The sequence below is a fragment of the Danio aesculapii genome, chromosome 14, assembly GCF_903798145.1.
Source record: "Danio aesculapii chromosome 14, fDanAes4.1, whole genome shotgun sequence".
NCBI lineage: Eukaryota > Metazoa > Chordata > Actinopteri > Cypriniformes > Danionidae > Danio > Danio aesculapii.
Window position 1 is genome coordinate 26,515,281 of NC_079448.1, and position 24,916 is coordinate 26,540,196.

A 24,916-nucleotide genomic window follows, 5' to 3' on the forward strand; every position below is an offset into this window, starting at 1 on the left:
TGTGTGAGAAAGAGATTGATGTCACTGTGCAGCGGATTGCTGGTTCATCAGGTAAAAAACAAAAGGGAGTCTTACAGCAGGCGGAGAGAGCGCAAGCCATCAAACGCATGAACCGGGACGCAGCGTATTTGATTATAGCTCAGGATACTGCAGAGAAAAAGAACAAAGACAGCAAACCATTCATTTAATGCCCGCATTTTTCTCTTTTCTAGAAGAAGTGGTATTCATGTTCACATGGCAGCACTGACAAACACATATGTTGACATAGAAACAGTATTTGATTGTTGGATTATGGTTTTAACTTACAGGGTGGCGAGCTGTGTCATGTTGCTGAAGGTGAGAGGGGCAAGATGACTGATGCTGTTATTACTGAGGTCTCTGTGGAGGAAACGCATACAAACACACAGCAGATTCAGTTACACACACTCAAAACAAAGTCTACAATATGCTTTCATGATCCTGGCCATCTTATTTTTACAAAGATTTTAATTTAGTTACAAGAAATTTACTTTAAAATTATTATTATTATTTTTTTAATATACAGTTTTACATAAATAACCAATGTGGCATCTGTAATTATTCATCAGTTTAACACTATGTCCTAACTAAATGCCTAACTTTCATGTTAAAATAAGCATAAATTAAATAAAAATTCTTGTTTTTATGTTAAAAATGTTAAAAACAAGAAATTTCTATGTTAGAAACGTCTTTTTTTGTGACATCGCAGCAAAACAACAGCATATTCTACTTTGGAAATTATCACCTCAGGTACAGATTATATGCATTATTCAGTGTTACATGCTACCCATGTTAGTTTGAATATCACTATACTGCACCAGCTACACCAGCTGATTAAGTCTTCAAAATCAAATAACAAGCATACGGTTTCAAAATGAAAGTCAGAACTGTAACAGTCACTCAAACCACACCAGTCACTCAGCCAATAGACTTTTAATAATGCTAAATAAAAATTAATTAGATTATAACCTAAGCATTTCATTGGCAGTGCAGTTGCTGATATGTATTTTTCTGTTGTGTGGCATTGTGTTTGGTGCATAAAGACAAATTGCTTGGCGCTGGAATCTTGTCGCACAGCATTTCATTAGGACACTGCACAAGCTGCAGTATATACAGTGCCCAGCATACTGTTAATGAGCATACCACCAAAGACTATAGAATACACAAGACATGTCACTCGTATAGTTTTGAATGGGGAAAAGTGTAACGGTCAATATGGTGAAGGAAGCCCCGTCTACTAGTACAGGAGCCAATTATCAATTGATATGGACTGACGATTCTCTGAGGGAGAAGCTCAGACCAGACGTGTGCTTTTACAACAGTTTGGTGGTCAACAAACGTACTGGAACCTCAGCGAATACTTGCTTTACCGACATAAGAAATGTATCCAAATAAAGCTTGAAATCAGTACTTTTTAATGAACCAAGTGCACTTGAAAATAAATGTTGTTTGGTTTTGTAATCTGTATTAAACATACGCGAGGTCATTTCTAGAGGAGATTCATCGTCAAGACCAAGTTGTGAGTAACTTCAGAAGAGCAGCACGATCAGACGATCATTCTTCAGAGGTTGATAATGTGTAAAACGGCCATAAATGAGGTTGTTTGGGAGTGCGCATGCGCATTAGCTTGGAAAACCTGAAATTAGGCAGATTTTGTTTGATTTGAACATTTAGAAAAAAAAATCTTATGAGACGGATGTTGTTTAATTTTATTGGTGATTGGTGATAATATGTAATGTAATCATATTTTGATGATTCCCCATTCAGACACTTTTCCCCATACTGTCCGAGAGGCATTTCAAAGATGGCCACCGAATGAAATGACTTATCTTAAAGATACTTTGATACCGCTTTCAGATCTCTCTTTTAACTGAATACTTTCTATACTTTCTAATACTTTTCTAGGATACTTTACAATAAGACATGTGTGGATATGCATTAGATTAGTCAGTACCAAAGTCAAAACTTTAAGAGTATGATGGAAAAATTTGTACTGCCAAAACAATATGTTAGGGTATTTTTTTAAAAACAAAATATGAAAAATCAAGAGAAACATAAAAATATAAAGTTTAGTTAAAATTTTGTAGTTTGTAAACTATTTATGTTTGCATTGCCTTATTAGAACTGCAATGTACTATGCATTTATTGCAAAGGATGTTAGGTGACCACACTCTTATTTTAATGACAATAACTGTGTTTCAATATAACTATGTTGTTAAAATGCTTCAGAATATATTGACTATACTCACTGATAAATGCATAAAACATTCATATTTAAAGGCAGTTTACTCACTTATGCTGTGCACTTTGTGTGCATGTGTATATACTGTATATATACTGTGTATATACTGTATATATACTGTATATATACTGTATATATATATATATATATATATATATATATATATATATATATATATATATATATATATATATATATATATATATATATATATATATATATATATATATATATGCATAATGTTTTACTTTTAAAAGCCATAAATTTGACAGTATTTTACTGTTTATTTGCATAAAATGGGATGTTAAACTGGATATTGTAAGGCGGTTAATCATTAATATTCAATTAACATACACTATAGCATTTCTATTTACATCGTGAGATTTGAATGCAAACATTATTTCCTGAAATCTTAAAATTCCTGTAGAGGATATAAAAACTGATATACTAAAAACCCTTTTGGATGAAAGCACATCCCAAATGAATAAATTTAATCAAGAGAGCAAAAATACATACAGGAGTGTCAGTTGTTTCAGATTAGGAAGCTCTTTGGGAACGGATGTGAGGAGGTTTCCTTCCAAGTATCTGAAATGGTAAGAAAAATTCTGTTAACAGAGAAGCTTGCAAACCTCAGACAGGCTACAAAGCAAAACCAGATTTCATTTTAAATTTCATTTCATGCTTAAAAATCAATTTGTAAACGGAATACATAGACTTATCACCACAAAGTGACTCTAGATGTAGAGACGTTACAGCGAGCTGCTTTGCTGTCTACACTTTTAGGTTTGAAGATTTTAGAGCTACAATAAATTGTCCATGAAGTGTACTGTAGCTCTCTTGGGTGAGTTTCATCCTAATTTTGCCAATATGTGACGTGCTAAAAGGCCATTCTCAGCTGAACCCGGCAGAACGTCAGCAGACCCGGTCACTGCAAGATGACAGGACGCAGATAGATGGGGCTTTGATAGGGACTTCAGGGTCTGCTTTCAAAGTGAGCTGGTAATGGGTCTGTCAGTGAGCAAGAGCAGCGTCTTCAAAACTACGAACAAGAGATAGAGGTCAATCCTGCTGAGTTTTCCCGTATGATCCAAGAGCAATTACTGTCCTTCTGCTAAAACCATCAGCGTCAAAGCAAGGAAATTTCACTTTGGTAACTAATATAATGGCTTGTTATAACAGTCTCTTTTTGTCACTTGTTTGGCTATCATGCATTCTTGTCTTGCTCTGCTGGTGCCCTTTCTTTTTTTAGTGAGAGTTTGAGTGTAGATGGTCAGCAGTTCTTTGAAGGGACTGTGTTCAATCTTCATCTGACTGGTCCAGTACAATATGATGGACCAACACAATCTCAAGGCAATTTGTAACTTTTTGATTTAGTGACTAATTCATATGAATTTTTGAATGATTTGCTCATTTTCCAGTGATAGTTGGGTATAGAGGGTGGAGTTTGGGAGCACGCCTCCTTTCTAAAAATCATACAAAACACATTTGTATGAATTAAAGCTTATGAATTTGTATGCATTAGCCACTTTGTTGCCAATATGTGAAATAATTAAGATTCCTCATGAGATCAGGGTGGATGGAAGCATTAACTCACCGACACGAAGGATTAAGGTCAGCATGCAACATTACATAACAGTCAATATTTACTAACCATAGTAATATTCTGTGATTTAAAAAAAAGACTCTTGCGTTATGAAGATCAAAACTGTTACTGTCAGTTATGAAAAGCTATGGTATTTTTTTCACACCTAGGGGAGTTCAAGTAGGTATCGCTGCAGTCCGGAGACCTCCAAAAGGGAGGAATTACACCGCAAGCAGGTTGGGTGACCTCCAAGAGGGAGGGACTTAAGCCACAAGTAGGTGAGGTTTAGGTGGTGTAGGTAGAGCAGATATTATTAAAACACATCAGGTTACTGTGAGGTTGGGTTTAACTTTGAATAGGAGTAAACTTTAATAAAGAACAATATTGGACTCTGTGTCATGTACAAGACATTAAATAAATAAAAAATCCAGGTTTGTACAGCCCACTTGGAGCTCGAAGGTCGACCCACTTGGAACTGCCATCAGTGTGTGTGTGTGTGAGAGAGAGAGTGTGTGAAAAAGAGAGATAGAGCAGGCTGCAAGCTTCAGAGCAGAGCTTATTAGTATTCATGACTGATCCAAATATGGTCAATATGGACTTTCTGATTCTTTAGATATTTTAGGGGGAAACAAAGAGCATATAAAACCTTTTTTGAAGATTTTCTTAAACCTAAACCATATACCTACCATGTAGATATCGCAGAACAATTTAACGTACAGAATCAATGAAATATATAGGACCTTTAATGTTTCTTAATAACAACTACAATATATATTTAATATTTAAATATGTGACCAGTGTTGCAAATGCCAGGGAGTTCTGATTTCTACATATAGATGCTTTCAATAACTAAACTGACCAGGTATATATATATTTATAAATGCTTGGATGCATAGCGTGAATGATCCAGATACCAATTCCCTGGATATGTATGGAAATAGATAAACAATCTCTCCTAAATGGAATATGACAAAAACTATGGCAAGAACGGAGACAAATAAAGGAAACTAAAAGAAGAAACTCACAGTTCAGTTGTATCTTTAGGGATAGCCTTAGGCAGAGAACGCAGCCCTCGGTTACTACAGCGCACCACGGTGTCCGAGCATGTGCAGGACTCTGGACAGCGAGGGGCTGATGGCAGGCACACATTCTCTTCCGCACCTGAGAGAGAAGGACATGCATAATTTAAACTCTTTTACATCATGCAAGAGAAAAATGTAATATGTGTTGCTAACAGATCTAATATAGAAACTCATCAATTCTTTAAAAGGAAGTAATGGAGGACGGAAAAAAAAGAGGGAGGATGGATGAAAGGGCACAGGTGCTATGTGCACCGAATTACATTGCAGTTCTCGGAATAAAAAAGCTCTTTCTCCAGTGTGTTCTCCAAACATGGCTATCATTATTACAGCGCACCCTTGCTCATAAGCGATACAGTGCACAGGAGTTTAAAAATCAGCAGCTAAATATTGCTTTTGGCCTCGCTTGCTCCACATTTCCTGCAAGTAATACTTGTAGCCTCCTCCCGAGCCGCTTTCATCCAAGCTCTGTGAGATGCTATCTGGAAAAGGCTGAATTACCCTTCAGATTAAAAAGAAACAGCGAATTAAGCCATTAATGGGAGGTAATGGAGACTGAGATATGCTCCAACAATAACACACAGACCAAGTCTGCAAGGAGAACACTGGACCTGAATGTGCCTGCAAACGCAGAAAGGCCAAGGGGGCTTGTTTTACAATGATTGGACTCCTTCAAATGACCAAAATATCTTCCCGTAAATCAATTTAGCTTGACGTTGTTACTCTAACTGTAATTGCAGAGCACTGGAATAGCTGGATGTTGTGGTGGTAAGTTTTTTGGAGCTGAAGTGATGGCGCTCTGCTCGAGGAGGAAGAAGCGAACGGAATAACAACACATGAGTCCTGACAGACAGCCTCTTCTAACTAATGGACCTCCAGCCAGGGCGATTTCTCTCACTTTGAACCTCTTTATTTCAAAGCGCTGCACCGTCTACAGCTGAGCTGGCTCTCTTAACACGATATTCCCCAAAGTCCTGCTGCAGCAAAAGAGCTGTTTTTACCCAGAACACCCCAGCTTCTGAAAAACAGGACCCCGGCCAGACAGAAGCCAAACCGCAGATTCTTTTTCTCTGTTAAAACTTTATATGGGTCTCCAGAGGTTCTGTTTTCCCCCTGTCTTTATGGACACAAGTTCTTCCCTATAAAAACCAGAGCTGGAGAAGATAATGTTCAGGCCTCCTCGCTCAGCGTTTAATTTGTCCTCATGGTGCCCTCTCGGAACAGCCTTGTGGTGAGTTGGCCGGGTGTGATTTACCCCGACGCTGGGAAGCAGGAAGATTGGGATGAAGGTGTGGGAAATCCGAGGAGATGGAGCGGAGAGCGAGCCTCGGTCTGGAAGAAGCTGATTCAGTGGCTTGATCTAAGCAGTGTGATTTCATGGGAACTGGAGATGGATGTGGTGTGGATGGCAGAGGCTACAGAGCAAATAGTAGCTGAGGTCTGCAAACCCTTATTCAATGTCCTGACAACATGCTTCTGGTTTACGAGGAGCTGCTTAAAAGGTTGAATATAACCTCTAAACGGGCCAGAGGAGTAGGCGATAATGGAGGAGAATCAACACTGTGTAAATAACTGACATAGATGCATACATTGGCATATTTGATTGCTTCTATATTCACCATGATAACAGCATACAGTTAAAAATGAAATAAAAACATATTGCATATAAAATATAAATAATTATTTTAATTATTATGAATATTAAAATGAGATATTTTGTGAACATCACACTCTTTTGTAATACTTGTCTTCTTGCAGTCTAAAGTTAAATTTATTTTTCTCCAGAAAATGTAACCATGAATAAATAAATAAATAAATACTTTGACCCTTATCGATTTTCTTTTTCTTAGTCATAGGATGGGGAAACTCTATTTTTCTCTCACACCTCCTAGACTGCATTAAATAAGTCAAATCTTTGCAGTTGGGAAACTGACTGTCAACTAGAAGAGGGTGTCACAGACTGGGAAAGAGAATGGCAGAACATTTTTACTAAAAATCCCAATCAGCAACACTTTCACTATAACTTTTGCCAAAGAGCCTACTGGACCCCACTCAAAGACATTAATGAAAGTCTTGTCAAGGAACTTGGATCTTTTTTTATGATGTGAAAATGTGGAAAATGAGGAATGGAATGAGGTCTGTGTTATCTTATATAAAATTATTGAATATCCTGTATCGGTGAATCTTTCCATTCTGTTACTGAGCGATGATTCTACAATGAATCTCACCAAGCTACAAAAAAGCTGTTTGGCTTGATGGCTTAACTTCTGCAGAAAAACTACTAGCCCAACATTGGCTGCCTCCACATCATTTGGACATGTACAAGTGGTTGGTAAAACTTAAGGACATTATAGTGTTGGAATTATCCACAGCTCGAATGAACTTGGAACAAATAAGTACATTAAAGATCTGGGCTTCAGCTGCTGACAAAATTAAAATCACTGCGATGCATCACTTACCATGGTTTACTTTAATCTACACTATTTCATTCAGCCATTTGCTGACCCACCAATAAAGCAAGCAGAAAAAAGTGAGCAAAAAAAAAAGAGTTATACCATCACAGGAGAAATCGGGCATGGCCACATCTTGAATAGGGATTTCCTTCAGGAAGGCAGGTTTTTGACAGCGTGGGTTTCCGCTAACCACCCTGGTCTTCTTAAGCCACAGCCCCAGCCAGGCTAAGTGACAGTCACACACGTAGGGATTAGACAGCAGGTTACTGTACACAAACAGAAAGAAAACACAAACCTCATTACTATATAATTATAATGGAAAGCAATCAGTAGGGTTAAATTACCACACAAGCAATTAAACTTCAGCCCATTTAACACAGCAGGAGAACTGCACGGGTGAATTTGCATTTAAATAGCAGTACAATTACATATTATTACTGCCATTCGACCTGCAATGCTGACAATGTTTGATAGCAACTTTTGTATCAGTTCATGTCAATATATACACTGTAAAACCCAAAAAGTTAAGGTAACTCAAACCATTTGAGGAAACCGATAGCAACAAACCATTTAAGTTCCAAAACTAATCTTAATGAGTACTGTGTACTTTATATATCCGAGTAAATGAAGCAATAAAGCACACACTGTAAAACCCAACAGTCAACTTTATCAAATCAAATGATTGTAGTTAGCTCAAAACTGACTGAAAGTTAATTCTACTCATTTGAAAAGAGTTTTGAACTCAGTGTTGAAGGTAGTGAGTTAATTAAATACTTCATTACTTCAACTCAAATGGAGTAAGTTGATTTTTGCATCTAGTTTCCTCAAACAGTTTGAGTTCCCTTAACTTATTGAGTTTTTCAGTACTCAGTTTGAGTTTACTTCATTAATTGGGTTTCACTCTGCTCAAAATTGCTTTGTTTACTCAAATGGATTAAGTTCACAGTACTCATATAGATTAGTTTTTGAACTTGGTTTGTTGAAAATGGTTTGTTGCAATCGGTTTCCTGAAACGGTTTGAATTACCTTAACTTTTTGGGATTTACAGTGCAGTAAAACCCAATAAATGAAGAAAACTCAAACCAACTGAGTACTGTAAAACCCAATAAGTTAAGGCAACTCAAACTGTTTGAGGAAACTGATTGCTACAAATCATTTGAGTTAAATAAACGAATCTATATGAGTACTGTGAACTTACTCCATTTAAGTTAAAGTAATGAGGTATTTAATTAACTCATTCCCTTCAACACCATGTTGAAAACTCTTTTCAAATGAGTAGAATTAACTCAGAAAAATTTTAAGTTAACTATACTCATTTCATTTGATAAAGTTGAATGTTGGGTTTTGCAGTTTAGTGTTGTTATAAATCTATCTAAAATCTAAAAGCACTGAAAAGTAAAATGCCAAAAAAGGAATAAAAAAGAAATCAAAGTCTTGGAGTTTTTGGTACAGAACGATCCATCAGACAACGGCTATTTGGACTGATGAAGTAGAGGCTTCAGAATCAGCTTATTGAGGCATTTTTCATGTGTCCTCACAGAGTTCTGAAAGTTCAATCAAATGAAACAGAACAAAACAAAAAACAACAGGTGAATTTGCATTTAAATAGCATAAAAAAAGAATATTTTATGGCAGGGAATGAACCTGCAATTCTGACAACATTCAACAGCTAATTTTGCATTAGTCCACATATTATTACATTGTTATAAAACTATAATAACCGCTGCTAAAAGCACAGTGGCTCAAAAGCTTAGATAAGAGTTTCACATTTTCATCAAGTTTGGGTACAGAACGTTCCAGATGCTATCGGCACCCCTGGTGTAGAAGCCTCTGAATCAACATATTGAGCCATTTTTCATGCGCTTTCACTGAGTTCTGAAAGTTCAGGTAGTGACACACAGACCTAAATCATAAAATTGTAGCCTTGAGTTGAAAGCATCACCAGCAATGACTCTAGAAGGCTCACCAGGGATCCCATTCAGACGACCGCCTGACTGATGCATTGCCGAAACGCAGACGCAGGAGCGGCGGCGCTAGTACAGGCTCAAAGGAACTCTTTAATATAGTAGCAACATAGAGTAGCTGAGAGTGTCTGCTACACTATAGCCTGCGGGATGAATTAATCAGGTCTGCTGACCTTCATCTGCTTTGCCAGGAGATGCTTGCCAACTTAAGGCGGTGGGTTCATGTTAACACCACCTTATATCCCTCACCAGCAACGAGTTGCCTTTAATTATTCCTACATCACTTTCTGTACATGCTTCAAAGGGCAAAGGAACACTCGGGAGAAAGTGAGGCAGACGTTTGCTTTGGGAATGATTTCAAAACACTAGACATGAGAGAATATTTATGCAGCTCATTTTAATAAATGGAACATAGCTGACAAAACGAATAGCTATTTTTTTACTGTGATTATCACAAATGTGAACACACAAAAGTAACCTCTGTCCTGACTGCTCGCTCCAGCCCTTGCAAACTCTCCAACCGGAAACACTGTCTCGCTCTGCTCTAATTTCGGGTAGAGGTGGAGGGATGAATGATGAAGTGAGAGAGAAAACGCAGGGAAGTGTGCCCAACATGTCTGCTGCACTACTGTGGGAAGAGTATAGCTGGGGAGGCCTTGCGCTCTCTCTCTCTCTCTCTCTCTCTTTCTCTCTCTCTCTCTGGATATTTTTAGCTGCCCTGCACCGAAATGGACATGGCTGTGTCAGCCACTAGGTAATTAGAGAGCTGGCAAAGCAAAAAGAACGAAAAAGAAAGCGTCTGAAAGGAAAAAAGCACAACACGTTGATTGGAAAACTTGCCTCATGGCATAAAAGAGATGAAGAGATGTGCATTTTCATAGAGTATTACTAATGCTCATTTAGCTGACACAAATTAAGTATACAAAGACAATTCCCACCAGTGATTCTCAGCTCTACTGTAGTCCTGTTCATCCACATTTTGTATATCTTTAAAATCTGCATGAAATCAATTTTTTTTTATTTTTGTTTGTTTAAGTTGAACAAAATAAAATTTACAAGTTATCCACTTATTTTTTGTCTTGTTTTGGTGATCTTGAATCAAAATCTAACCCTTTGGTATGGTATGGTAGAATGGTTGATCTTGTTTTATGATGTCAGTTTTATGGCTTGTGTGAAATATGCTTAGCCACGACCCTCCAACCATTAATTTGCTGCGAGTGAAAGATGAGAGGAGGTGCACAAAAATAAAACCCTGCCTCCTACTCAGTAATCTATTTCGGTTGGAAATTTGTCCACACATGCTTTAACACAAATAATTCAGATCATTGTACATCATTGATTGCTTAAAGTTCATTCATTCATTCATTCATTTTCTTTCTGGCTTAGTCCCTTTATTAATCTGGGGTCGCCACAGCGGAATGAACCGCCTTATCCAGCACATGTTTTACGCAGCGGATGCCCTTCCAGCTGCAACCCATCTCTGGGAAACAACCATACACACTCATTTGCTCAAAGTTCATTCATTCATAATACTGATAGTCAACTGTTGTGGGTTTGTTTTCTTTTCTTTTGCTGGTGCTGGGATGTCCACTAGATGGTGCTATTGTCTTGAAGTCACTTGTTCCCTTATGTGAGCAGGTTGGAGTGCATTACAGGTGTGCCGCGTTGCCAGTGATAAGCACATGATAAAAGGATTCCTTTTTTGCTCCATCAAGAGAAGCTTGCATTGTTTGACTTAGGCTGCCTGATCGGTCTCCTCCAGTAGCAGATTTTTTGTTTGGTTAAGAGATTATTTATTTTGCATTTGATCTTGTTTAAATTATTTTAATAAATAGTAATTTAAAAAAAATATTCGATTGGTAGCATGGACTCTTGGTTATGTTGCAGACTGTCTAGAGCCGGACAGTTTGTAAAACAACATAATATCTAAAAGGGACCATCAGAATACCAAGTAAGCACTATAAGCAATCGCATTTATTTATTGTGTACACACAAAACTAGTGATGGTGAAATGAAGCTTTCTGAACCAGTGAACCGCTCGACTCAATTGTATTGGAAAAAGATTCGTTACTCGAAGCTTTCTAAATCAGTACTCAATGTAGACCTCTTCTGGTTAAAGTGTGGGAAAGCACTGTGTTGCAATAATGTCAACTCATTCATGTAGTAATACAACAACAGTAATATAAACACATTACTCTAGTTTTTACACATAAGGTTTGTTACATTACACAACCGATGCATGTAGTAAAATCCAAGGTATTCAAAAGTATTTACTTTTATCGTATTCCAACTAGTCCCATTCCAATCGGGGATCGAACCGTCAATTCCTGCATGGGAGGTGAATGCTCTAAGGAGGAGGCTATGTGAGTGATGCTTTCAGGCTGCACTTGCCAGCTGGCCTCTGTTAAACACTATACTACAACATGCAGTAGTTTTCTTTAAAGATAGTTGTAAAAAAATACGCTAATACACTTTAGTATGCTTCAAAACCTTTGTACTATAAATTACTATTGTATTTTAGTTTAACTACTGGTGTGTGGGACAGGCGCAGTGCTTTAAAACAGTAGAAATGTATGTAATCGACGCCTAATCTCTCTCTATACACTTTACTAACCACTGAGGGTGTTTAAACCTTTAAATCAAAATTCGAAGCAGTCACGTGGGTATAGGTAAAAACAAAGAGCGTAGAATGACCTATGCTCTATGCTCTTTGGCGAAAATGAAGCTTCGGACGTCACTGATCACGTGATGATGGCAAAACGAATTAAGCTCCGGTACACTGCTTCACTGCGAGATGTATTGTTTTTTTTAAGTTAATGCTTCGAAGCCTCGGCACACAACGTCACATCACTACACAAAACTAAGAAAAGCAACACAAAACAAAAACAAAACAAAAAGCTAAAAAACTTAATGTACAACAAAACCAGGCCAGAGTGTTGCTGCGGCAAGCAAAACGGCAAAATAAATGCCAAGCAAAACTGATTGCACAAAACAAATCTAAAAGAAAACAAAAAGCAAAACAAAAAGTAAAAAAAAACTTAACGCATAATATAACCAAGTTGGAGTGTTGCTGTGGCAAGCTTGTGCAAATTGTTTTTGCTGTAATCAAAAGGAAGAACTTCAAATGAGAACCAAAGTAAACAGCAAAGCAAAACAAAAAGAAAAACAAAATAAAGCCAAACAAAACAAAACAATAAGCTAAAAATCTTAACGCACAACAAAACCAAGTTGGTGTGTTGCTGTGGCAAGCTAGTATGAATCGTTTCTGCCATAATCAAATGGAAGAAGTGCAAATCAAAACCAAACTAAACAACAAAACAAAAAAGAAAAACACAATACTGCAAAACTAAATAAAAGCCTAGCATAACTGAGTGCGCAAAACAAATATAAAAGAAAACAAAAAGCAAAAACATCAACAAAAACTAAAATATGGCAAATCAAACCAAGAACAAAGCACATGTGCTAAAGTGGTAAGCTACAAAAACACTGGTATGTTTATTTGCGAATTGTTTATGCCTCAATAAAAGGAAGATGTATGTTCCACTGATTAGATGACTTCATTGTGTTGTTTATGCATGCTAAACTTGATTAGAAGGTCAGATTGGAAGGAATGACACCTCATGCAAATCAGAACGATCTGAGAGTTTCTGCTTAGAATCTGCTCACATATTTTGGTTAGTAGGGAGGGTTCGCAGAATGAAAAGGAGAACCATGTGTATTGTTGCACGTTGTGTTGTGTGCCAAGAATACAGCCTGATATGATAATTCAAGCGGTTACAGATGCTCGCCGTGTTGGCAGTCATCATTTCCATTTTTTCTCTAAATCATGATTCTACCAGAAGTTATTTTGAACAGCATCTGTTTATCTACGAACATCTGTAACATCTCTTTCAGTTTTCTTTATTGATCTCTCTCTCTCTCTCTTTTGTCATTCTCTATATGGCTGCAGCACACTAGAATATATTTTCTGTTTATTAGTTTCTTTGTTTACACCCCCTCACCCCCCCCCCCCAAAAAAAACAATGCCAATACTAATTTGTATTAAAAATGTACGCCACATAATTTTCACCAGATGTTCCCTTATTTTATTTTAATTTTACAGAATGTCTTCAAAAACAAACAAACAAACAAACCAAAAAAATGAAGACGAACGAATTTAGTACATTTGCCTTTGTATGGACATCATCAGCGTCCATTTTTAGACAGCGGAGCAATTTTCCCTTTTGAATAATTTACCCTGCCCCAGGGGGCAAGCCAGAATTTTTTCATCTGAGGTTCAAGAACAACCGTTTTCAACCAAGACAAGAAAACATAACCTCATAATTCTGAAAAAAACATCTGCAAACAATAAGAATTCTTAACTTGAACCACATCCTCATCCGCTTTGCATATGAAAATATAATAGGCGCTTGATTGGTGGCGGCGCGTGACCCGATAGGCTGTGTTTGACTTCCTGCATCTTGGTGAATTTTTGAACTAACTCCTTTGTGGCTTTACTGCAAACTTCAATCAAAACTTTTAGATAGTTTTCATTCCCAATTCTTAGTTTGTTTGTTTTTAAATGTAGCACTAAAGAATTTGAGTTGATTATTACTGATAGAGTGAACCCATGACACTATGGGGAATGTTTATGTTGGTGTGTGCATGTTGGATTGTGTGTGTGTGCATGTGTGAGGGTGGAGGACTCACATGGTGGAAAGGGAATGCAGGGTGTTGAAAGCTCCGGGGGCGATAGTGGAGATCCGGTTATCGTAGAGGGAAAGCAGGCGCACAGAGCTCAGGCCGGTGAAGGTGGCGTTATCCACACAGCTGATCTGATTACTCCTCAGCATCCTGACCAAAACACACAGGCAGGTTGATCACATTGACTGGGACACATAGAAACACACTGCTACCTCACGGAGAGGGAGGAACAGATAGTTATGGGGTGATTGCTAACATGTCAATAAGGAAATTCATGCACATTGCTGTTATATGAGGGATATACAGTACAGTGCTCAACATGTACGAGGGCACCACTCACAAATCTCCCATTTAAATTATTATTTTCTATAGGAAGCTTTACAATAGTAAAATTGTGCATATACAGTACATGTCAGGATTTTGCCACTTCGGTCTTGTCAATTCTTGTTTTGGTGGCAGAGTCCAGACTCTAGTTCTGTCTTGTCTTGTATGTTGTGCTCGGCACGAGTTTTCTCAGGTTGAGCACTCTTATTTTGTTCTTGTCTGCCTTTGTCTTTTGTATAAGCGCCATCTTGGCTACGCTCGGGCTGTACGTGCTCGGGCTGCGCGCTCTCGTCCTAGTGTTTGTTTTGTCTGTGGTGTGCTGTTTTATTCTTAGTGCCTCAGTTTAGTTGGTTTCGGTTGGTACTGGGATAGAACAGGCGCTGTTCATCTGTGAGTATGTTTGGTGAGTGTTTTCATTTGTTGTGTGCTCATGTCTTACGTGTTGTTTACATTGTGGCCGCGTGCTTTAGTGTTGTGTTTCATGTGTACACGTAAGGAGTTCTCTCATTGGTTGTGTGTTCTAGTCCTGCTTTCTCATGGCTTGTGTTGTCTTTGTGTCATGTGCTCTCCTGTCCATTGTCTAGTCCCACCCTCCTTGTTAAGCCATTATTAGTTTATGTTCACTTGTTTGTTAATTAATTTTTTCTCTTTTATAGCTCCCTCTCGTCTGCTGTCCTGTGGTCCTGTCCTGTTTGTCATAGTTCCTTTTGAGAGTCATGTCCTGTTCCGTTGTAGTCTTGCCAGCCCAGTCCAGTCTAGTTTGTCTTTTTAGTTATGTTTTTTTCCCTCTAGGTTGTTTTTGTTGCCTTTTTGTTTTATTTTTTATTATTAATAAATACCAATGATTGCAATTCCTCGTCCTTTCCCCACCAGTACATTAGATTAGTCAGTACTGAAGCTAAATCTAGAGCTTATCTAACAAAATAACATATGATAGAGGTCCAAAATTAGTACACTAAATGTATATGTACCGTCTGTTTGTGTGCTGGTAAAATTCCCCGATCTCTGGCGTCAGCCTTTCCCTGGGATTCGAGGAGTTTAGAGGTCACGTGACATACATTTTGCATCACGTAGATAACTCTACTGTCTAAACACACTAGTTTAGAAGTGAGCGCCACCCGCTGTAAGTTTTCTTCATATTTTTGGTTAGAAGAGTAGGTTTAGATATAGCGTGAAAACGCTGAAGATGTTCTGTTTGTTTATTTTCTATTAGATAGATTAGAGGGTCATAATAGCTAGATTTGGGCGTTTTGTTATATTGCTTTCATTTATTTGGCGCCACTTAATTCTCGTTTCCCCAACCACAATACTTTGATTTATTCTCTTTTGTGTGATCTTGTAAATAATACTTTTCTTTTCTGTTTGCCTTTTCACTATTGTAAATAAATTCACCTATTTTTGGCAGTATTTTGGTTGTTGTTTAAATTTTGCCACCAACTCACCACAAATTTTAACCACCCTTAAATGTTGCAGCTTAAACCCTAGAACAAAACTATAAAGTCGTAACATTTAAATGGGGGCTCATCCGGGATATCTTTTTAATAAAAGAACCTGAAATTGTGGTAATTTTTGTGTTTGTTGGTGGCAATTGGTGTTAGTTGGTGTATTGCATATAACAGGTGTATGCGGAAGGGTATCTTGCTGTTTGTTTTGTCTAGTCTGTATCATGGAGGTTTTTTAGTTTGGAGGAATTTGTTACAAAACCAACCATAGAGCAGATTAATGTTTGTAGGAAGCAGGATTTATTACTGATCGCTGATCATTATCAGATTGTTGTTAACAAGCAGAGTCGCAAGGCAGAAATAAAAGGTAAGATACTGTTGAATTTACATGAGAAAAATGTTCTTCCTCTGTCAAATGTTGTGGAGGGTACTGGTGAAAATATTAGCCAGGATGACGTTGCTGTGGCGCATCTCAGTCCGGGTGCTGAGGAGGATCCAAATGGTCAAGCTGATGTCAGCGCGGAGGCGAAGGCCGGCCTTGCCAGCGTTTGATCCGTTCTCCCCGATTTCCTCTGGTTACAGAGATGACGCGCGACTGAAAGTCCGCTTAGCCCGTCTGCAGTACGAGGCACAAGAAAAGCGCACACACGTCAGGCTGAAATAAACTTGCGGTTAGAAATACGCAAGCTAGAAATTGAGGCTGATAAAGTGATCAAGCTGCGACAGCTAGATCTGGAGGCGATGAAGATTTCTTCTGGCTCAGCTGCGCAGCCCAATTCGGCTCCTGCCTCTGTGTCCTCTGTGTCCCCGCCTACTGATCCAGCTCCGACCGCATTTGACATAGGTAAGCACATTGCATTAGTCCCACCATTTAGAGAATCAGAAGTAGATTCTTATTTTTGTGCATTTGAGCGGATAGCCATTTCTTTACGTTGGCCTAAAGAGGTTTGGTCACTATTGCTCCAGTGCAAGTTGTTTGGTAAAGCTCAAGAGGTTTGCTCTACTCTGTCAGTTGAGGATAGCTTAAAATATGAAAATGTCAAGTCTGCAATTTTGCGAGTTTATGAGCTTGTTCCGGAAGCCTATAGACAGCGATTCAGAGCATCTAAGAAAACGTCTGCACAGACTTTTGTTGAATTCGCAAGAGAGAAGGGAATCTTGTTTGATAAGTGGTGCAGCGCTAGTAAGGTGGCTGATTTTAACTCACTGCGGGAAACTGATGTTAATGGAAGAATTTAAAAATTGTTTTGCCCGAGCGAGTTGTTGTCTATCTAAATGAACAGAAGGTGACTTCATTGTCGCAAGCCGCTGTTCTAGCAGACGAGTTCATTTTAACTCACAAGAATGTTTTTGCACCTGCACGTTCTGAGAAATCCCAACCTAATTCTTCACAAACCAGTCGAAAATCTAGCACACCTCGTGAAGAACGTGAGTGTTATTATTGTCATAAGCAGGGTCATGTAATAGCTGATTGTTTGGTTTTAAAACGGAAACAGCAGCCGCAAGTGAAAAGCGTAGGGTTTTTAAAAACTCACACTGCTTTTAATGCATCTGATGATGACCAAATTGATGACAACTACAAACCTTTTATTCTGGAAGGATTTATTTCGTTGTCTGAAAATGGTGAGGATCAGATTAAAGTAAAAATTCTTCGGGACACTGGTGCTTTGCAATCTTTTATTGTTGCAGACAAATTAAAGTTGTCGGACGACACTTTCTGTGGTTCCAGTGTGATTGTGCAGGGCATTGAGATGAATTGCATCAAAGCGCCGCTGCATCGTATACACTTGAAGAGTGATCTGTGTACAGGATTTGTGAGGGTGGCTGTGCGCCCGTCACTTCCTGTGAAGGGCATAGATGTTATTCTTGGAAATGATCTGGCAGGAGGAAAAGTAATGCCAGTGTTAGAAGTAACCGAAAAACCAGATTTGTGTGCTCAATCGGATTTGACTGACGCTTACCCCGATGTTTTCCCTGCGTGCGCAGTTACACGCGCGCAGTCGCGCAAGATGGGTAGTGAAATTGAGTTGGCTGATTCATTTTTCTCTCCTCTGCTATCTGATGAGAAAATTCCTAATTCTAACACATCCAAAGAAAAACAAAACACAGAGAATGTTGATGTAACTGTGACTGATACGGAAACGTTAAAGTTACCTGTATCACGAGAGAAAATAATTGTTGCTCAAAAAGAGGATAAATCTCTTGCTCCTATTTTCAATTCCGTTGTCACAACAGATGTGATAAAAGAAATGAAAAGTGGATTTTTCATTGACAATGAGTTACTGATGAGGAAATGGTGTTCAAATCCGGATAGGGATTTTGATTGGGATGCTGTGTATCAAATTGTGGTTCCATCTCCTTATCGTCAACACGTATTATATCTGGCGCATGACCATCAGCTTGCTGGCCATCTAGGAATTACAAAAACATACAACCGAATTTTGAAGCATTTCTTTTGGCCAGGTTTAAAAAAAGATGTGGTTAAATACTGTCGTGTTTGCCATACATGTCAGATAGTGGGAAAACCAAATCAAGTGATTCCGCCTGCTCCCTTGACTCCCATACCTGTGATTGGCGATCCTTTTGAACACATAATTGTTGACTGTGTGGGGCCGCTCCCCAAAACAAAATCTGGTAATCAGTTTTTGCTAACTATAATGTGTGCCGCGACTAGATTTCCAGAAGCTGTTCCCTTGAGAAAAATCACCGCACCTGTGATTGTTAAAGCTCTGATAAAATTCTTCTCTACATTTGGCCTGCCCAAAATCATTCAAAGTGATCAAGGAACGAATTTTCTATCGAAGCTTTTTAAGCAAGTTTTACAATCACTCGACATCACCCATCGTATTTCAAGCGCATATCATCCTGAGAGTCAGGGTGCGCTTGAACGCTTTCATCAAACACTCAAGTCCATGCTCCGCAAATACTGCCTGAGTACAGATAAGAACTGGGATGAAGGAGTCCCTTTGGTTTTATTTGCTGCGAGAGAAACAATTCAAGAATCGCTTGGATATAGCCCAGCTGAGCTCGTATTTTCTCACGAAATTAGAGGTCCGTTAAAAGTCTTAAAAGAACGCATGTTGTCTGTTGAGACCAGTAAGAAAACTAACATATTAGATTATGTTAGTCAGTTTCGTGATCGTTTACACTCAGCGTGTAAACTGGCTAAAGAATCTTTGGCCAGTGCACAGAAAGGTATGAAGCGCAAGTACGACAGAAAGGCTGTTGCGCGCTCATTCGTTGTTGGAGATAAAGTTCTCGTACTTTTACCAGTACCCGGTTCTTCACTTTCTGCTCGTTTCGCCGGTCCGTACGAAATTAAAAAGAAAATGAGTGAGACTGATTATATGATTCATACACCCGATAGGAAACGTCAAACCCGCGTGTGTCATATTAATATGCTCAAAGCATACCATTCCAAAGAGACAGGTAAGGATGTGCCCGTGTCAAATACGGAATCCGTTGTTTCCACTGTTGTTGCAGTTGCGGAACAGATTTCTGCTGTGATGTCAGATGCTGATGACGGTGTGTAATTCTTCGTGACCTTCCCCAATCATCTGTGAGGTTAGTCAATTCAGAACTTTTGAGTGATCTAAATTCATATCTCAAACATTTGCCTGCTGATCAGAAAATTGATATCATTAAGTTAATATCTGATTTTAACTGTTTGTTTAATGATGTTCCAACCCAAACAAATGTGTTAAAACACGATATTAATGTGGATGGCGCGCGTCCAATAAAGCAGCACCCATATCGTTTGAATATGGTTAAAAGATCCATTATGCGTCAAGAAGTAAACTACTTGCTTGAAAATAAATTGGCAAAACCTAGCAGTAGCCCTTGGAGTTCACCGTGCTTGCTGGTGCCCAAACCAGATGGAACGTACAGATTTTGTACTGATTACCGAAAGGTTAACGCAGTCACTGTCCCAGACAGCTATCCTTTACCACGCATGGAGGACTGCGTTGACAACGTCGGTTCTGCACGGTTTGTCTCTAAATTAGACATGCTGAAAGGTTACTGGCAAATTCCACTCACTGATAGAGCTTCTGACATCTCAGCATTCGTCACTCCAGATTCATTTACGCAATATACTTCGATGGCTTTTGGTCTTAGAAACGCACCCGCGACGTTTCAACGTCTAGTAAATACGGTGTTGGCAGATGTACCAAACTGTAGCGCATATCTCGATGATGTAGTAGTTTATTCCATGAGCTGGCGTGATCATGTGAATTCGTTAAGGGAAATATTTACACGACTTTCTAACGCATCTCTGACACTGAATTTAGCTAAATGTGAGTTCGGCCAAGCGACTGTCACATACCTGGGCAAGGAGGTTGGACAAGGTCAAGTTCGCCCTGTAGATGCGAAAGTAACTGCTATTTCACAGTTTCCTGTCCCCACCACTCGCCGAGAACTACGGAGGTTCTTGGGTATGGCCGGTTATTACCGCAGTTTTTGCAAAAACTTTTCTACTGTGGTTAACCCCTTAACATCCTTACTTAGCCCTTCTACATCGTATGTATGGTCTGATGCTTGTCAAAGTGCCTTTGATAGTGTGAAAGCACTGTTATGTAATGCACCTGTTCTTGCCGCTCCTGACTGTGCATCACCATTTAAGCTTGAGATTGATGCAAGTGCTGTGGGTTCTGGTGCAGTACTCCTCCAGGAAGATGGAACTGGTATTGACCATCCTGTTAGCTATTTCTCTCGTAAGTTTAATAAACATCAGCTCAATTACTCTACGATTGAAAAGGAAACCCTTGCTCTGTTGTTTGCTTTGCAACACTTTGAGGTTTACATTGGTTCCAGCTGTTTACCTGTGATTGTGTATACAGATCACAATCCCCCTCGTATTTTATCCAGGATGTACAATCATAACCAACGACTGATGAGATGGTCTCTGCTAGTCCAGAATTATAATTTGGATATTAGACATAAAAAAGGCATTGATAATGTTATGGCGGATGCCCTGTCTAGAGTTTAATTTTTTTTCTCTCTCTCTGGTTTATTTTAACAAACAGGTTTGTTCTTGAGGGTCAGGGTGTTACAGTCAAATGTATATTATGCCTGTCTGTTTTGCTTGTGTGTGTGTTCGCTCTCTCTCTCTCTCTCTCTCTCTCTCTCTTTCGCTCGCTCGCTCGCTCCCTCCCTCTCTCTCTGTCAATTCTTAGGTACGCCCATTCCAGTTTCCCATTCGTCCGTGAAGATGTCAATCTCTATTCCACCCTGTGACGTCATCGACATCTCTACCAATCACATTAGGAGCTCACCGTTTAAAGGGACGCGAGCGGGGAAGCTCGTTCTGCTTTTTGCTCTGTCTTGTTTGCTTTATGCTGCTTGTTTTTGTGTGTGTTTGGCTTATGTGATGTGATATTGATGTTAGTTTAGAGTTTTGATGTTGGTCTTGTTCTTGTTGTGTTAATAGTTGTTACCGTCTTGTTTGTGTGCTGGTAAAATTCCCCGATCTCTGGCGTCAGCCTTTCCCTGGGATTCGAGGAGTTTAGAGGTCACGTGACATACATTTTGCATCACGTAGATAACTCTACTGTCTAAACACACTAGTTTAGAAGTGAGCGCCACCCGCTGTAAGTTTTCTTCATATTTTTGGTTAGAAGAGTAGGTTTAGATATAGCGTGAAAACGCTGAAGATGTTCTGTTTGTTTATTTTCTATTAGATAGATTAGAGGGTCATAATAGCTAGATTTGGGCGTTTTGTTATATTGCTTTCATTTATTTGGCGCCACTTAATTCTCGTTTCCCCAACCACAATACTTTGATTTATTCTCTTTTGTGTGATCTTGTAAATAATACTTTTCTTTTCTGTTTGCCTTTTCACTATTGTAAATAAATTCACCTATTTTTGGCAGTATTTTGGTTGTTGTTTAAATTTTGCCACCAACTCACCACAAATTTTAACCACCCTTAAATGTTGCAGCTTAAACCCTAGAACAAAACTATAAAGTCGTAACAAATTCGTTTGTAAAAAAAAAATTCCAATATTCATTCATTCATTCTCTTTTCGGCTTAGTCACCGCCGAAACTTAGCCAACTTATCCAGTACATGTTCCACGCAGCGGATGCCCTTCCAGCCGCAACCCATCTCTGGGAATCATCCATACACACTCACTCACTCATACTCATACACTATGGACAATTTAGCCTTCCCAATTCACCTGTACTGCATGTCTTTGGACTGTGGGGGAAACCGGAGCACCCGGAGGAAACCCACGCGAACGCAGGGAGAACATGCAAACTCCACACAGAAACGCCAACTGACCCAGCCGAGGCTCGAACCTGCGACCTTCTTGCTGTGAGGCGACAGCACTACCTACTGCGCCAGCCTTTAATAAATATAACCATTTAATAAATCGGTTTTGTTTAATTGCACCAAAATATTACATCGATAAAATATTACATACATTAAATCGACAAAAATGTATGTAGCTGTATACCAAAACAAAAGTCTAGTTTGAGACCTGCAACATACTCTAAATCAGGAGTGATTTGATCTTTGTGAAATTACAGGAAGTACTGTAAATGTGCAGACTGTATCAGAGCATTCAAATAAAACGCTGATGGACATTCTCAAGTAATAGATTGTGGGTTTTCGGGTCAAGTTTTGTTTTGGAAGTGTTGTTGGGAGGAAAAAACAATGATGAAATCTAAAATCACACACATATTGAGGACCTTCCAGTAAAGTAAACATCCATTATTCCTCATGATAACAATCACCCAATTAAGATGGCAAACAGAGTGCTGTGATTCATTCAAATTCACAATAATAATAATCATAAGTGGGTCAGATATTCCTGAAATGTGAGCGAACGCAAAGTGAGTCTTTTTGTCTTTTGAAATGTCTGTCATAGATTCTGTATATATTATATTATATTATATTATATTATATTATATTATATTATATATGTTGAGATTGTTAAAAAAAAGTCTCTCTTTCTCTCTGTGTGTGTGTGTGTGTGTGTGTGTGTGTGTGTGTGTGTGTGTGTGTGTGTGTGTGTGTGTGTGTGTGTGTGTGTTTTGCTGATCTTGGAGCGAATCCTATGCTGAAACCTGTCCGTCTGCTCTCTGAGATTGTGTCTGTGCAGCAAACGAGGCCCACTAAGGCAGCTCGCCATTTCACACAGATAACATGAGTGTATGTGTGTAAGTGTGTGTGTGGCTGTGGAAGGATGAGGTGCCCAAAACAATCAGGATCTCCTAAAGGCCCTTAGCAGCACAAACGGGCTAAATGCAAACCAGAGTCTGGCGTGATGAAAACCTGAAAGCAGCAAATTCGGCATTAAACTCTGACAAACAGGGATCTGAGATGAGCAAACTCAATTTGGAGACAAACTCCTGGGATTTGAAAGCCACTAAATCCAATATTGCAGGCCCATGATTCCATTCATTTGCTCCTATGCACTCCTCTCTCTCCAATTAAGATAATTAGAGCGACAGCAGACCTTAGGAAGGGTTTTTTTTTTCCAACCGCCAGGCTTCAGAATAAGCATTGTATTAGCATCTTTCTTCCCGATAGCGCATCGGCACACAGGACGTCAATGCCCGTAAGTTTCTTTAAATAGCTTCTCGCGGTCAACATCTTGATTAGACCTGCCGATCACAGTTTGTTTTGTGCTGAGAGTGGCCAATTTTTCTTCAAAATTTGTTTCTAAAAAAAGGCCTATATGAGCAATTCCTCCAAGCACATTTTCCAGGGGCATAACTCTGGTGTTTTTGTGCATTTATATTCAGCGCTGAGTGAATATATGAATGTGAACGTGGCTAGGAGGCATGTCTTCATTTTAATGAGCGGGATAACAGAAGAAGCTGCGACTGTTTTGTGAAAAATGAGCTTTACTCACAGTGTTTTGAGGCCGATCAAACCCTTGAACATCCGTCCGCTGACCGACTGCAGCTTGTTTCCAGTCAACAGCAGCTCCAAAACACCTCCGGCCCCATCAAACGCACCCTCACGGATGTCCCTGAGTTTATTATTACTTAAGTTTCTGCAAAACAAGAAATTTATAAAGACATCAACTCTCCTTGGGCTCTGACGCAATGTTAACGTGTCACAAACAAGAGTGAACATCATGAAAAAAGTAAAAGTACTACAGTATTAGCAAAAAGAGCAAGTAGAGTTAAAGTATCTGTTGTAAATATTACTCAAAGTATGACTAACAAGTCGCCCTATTAATAGTACTCAAGAGTAGCGAGTAGTGAGTGTTATGCTGTGAAAGGCGTTTACGTGCAATTTGTGTCGAATTCAGTCCTCATACAGTAAAACATTCTTCATATTCTCATCAGTGACATCCCAGCAGGCACACAACATCATAAGACGTTAATATTAGGTTAGATTAAGGTCATGACTTCAGGTGACCAAAATTCACGTATTCAATAACGACGTCAAATTAAGTTGATATTTGGTTGATTTTTAGGTTGTGTTGGAAAGTGACCAAAATCCAACGTCTGATAGATGTCATAGTGGTAACATCCACACAACGTCAATGTGTAACATGATTAGACGTTGATATTTGGTTGATTTTAGGTTGATTTTAGGTTGGACATTGACATCATTTCCAAACAAAATCCAACGTTTCCACAATGTTGGGGTACGTTGGGGTACAATATAAAATCATGTTGACGTTTTGTGCCTACAGGGATGCAGTCTAAACAGTCCCTGGGTCATTGCGTGTAAAGATTTAGTCACAATGCTAAAGTTAAAGCAAAAGTCATGTTTATATATTAGTCCTCAACAATATTTTCAGCCAATCGGCTTTCTTATGTTTACAATCACTCTCATTGGTTGTTGATTGTTTTTCACGCAGTGAGCAGCGAAAATAAATAATGCCATAATGGCCAACCTTAATAATATTTGTATTTTAAAAATGGCAAAGAGGCAGTAACGCATATTTTCATTTTTTAAAACTATGAGTAAATCTGATAATGAGCCTGATCAAACGAGATCTTGAGAAGATGAAACTGTGCGAATGTATCAGGATAGCAGGAGACAGAAGCAAAGCGATCTCAAGTCAGCCAGAAAACATGACAGAGAGGGTAACTGGGGGCTCTTCTTAAATATTAGACTGAGTGAGCCATTTAATTATTATTTTATTCACTTGGCACATAATAGTG

The 24,916-nt window shown here is 38.8% G+C and overlaps 1 protein-coding gene across 1 annotated transcript in view; it reads right to left on the reverse strand.

Annotated features, from left to right (window-relative positions):
* The window catches only part of slit3 (slit homolog 3 (Drosophila)), a 261,693-nt gene that overhangs the window by 41,631 nt on the left and 195,146 nt on the right, over positions 1-24,916 (reverse strand). The window contains exons 17-23 of the mRNA XM_056472572.1: positions 23,647-23,790; positions 14,028-14,171; positions 7,477-7,640; positions 4,868-5,003; positions 2,777-2,845; positions 307-378; positions 76-147 (exon numbers count right to left, since the gene is read on the reverse strand). Of these exons, the coding sequence (XP_056328547.1) occupies positions 76-147; positions 307-378; positions 2,777-2,845; positions 4,868-5,003; positions 7,477-7,640; positions 14,028-14,171; positions 23,647-23,790 (801 nt within the window). The remainder of the gene's footprint in view (positions 1-75; positions 148-306; positions 379-2,776; positions 2,846-4,867; positions 5,004-7,476; positions 7,641-14,027; positions 14,172-23,646; positions 23,791-24,916) is intronic.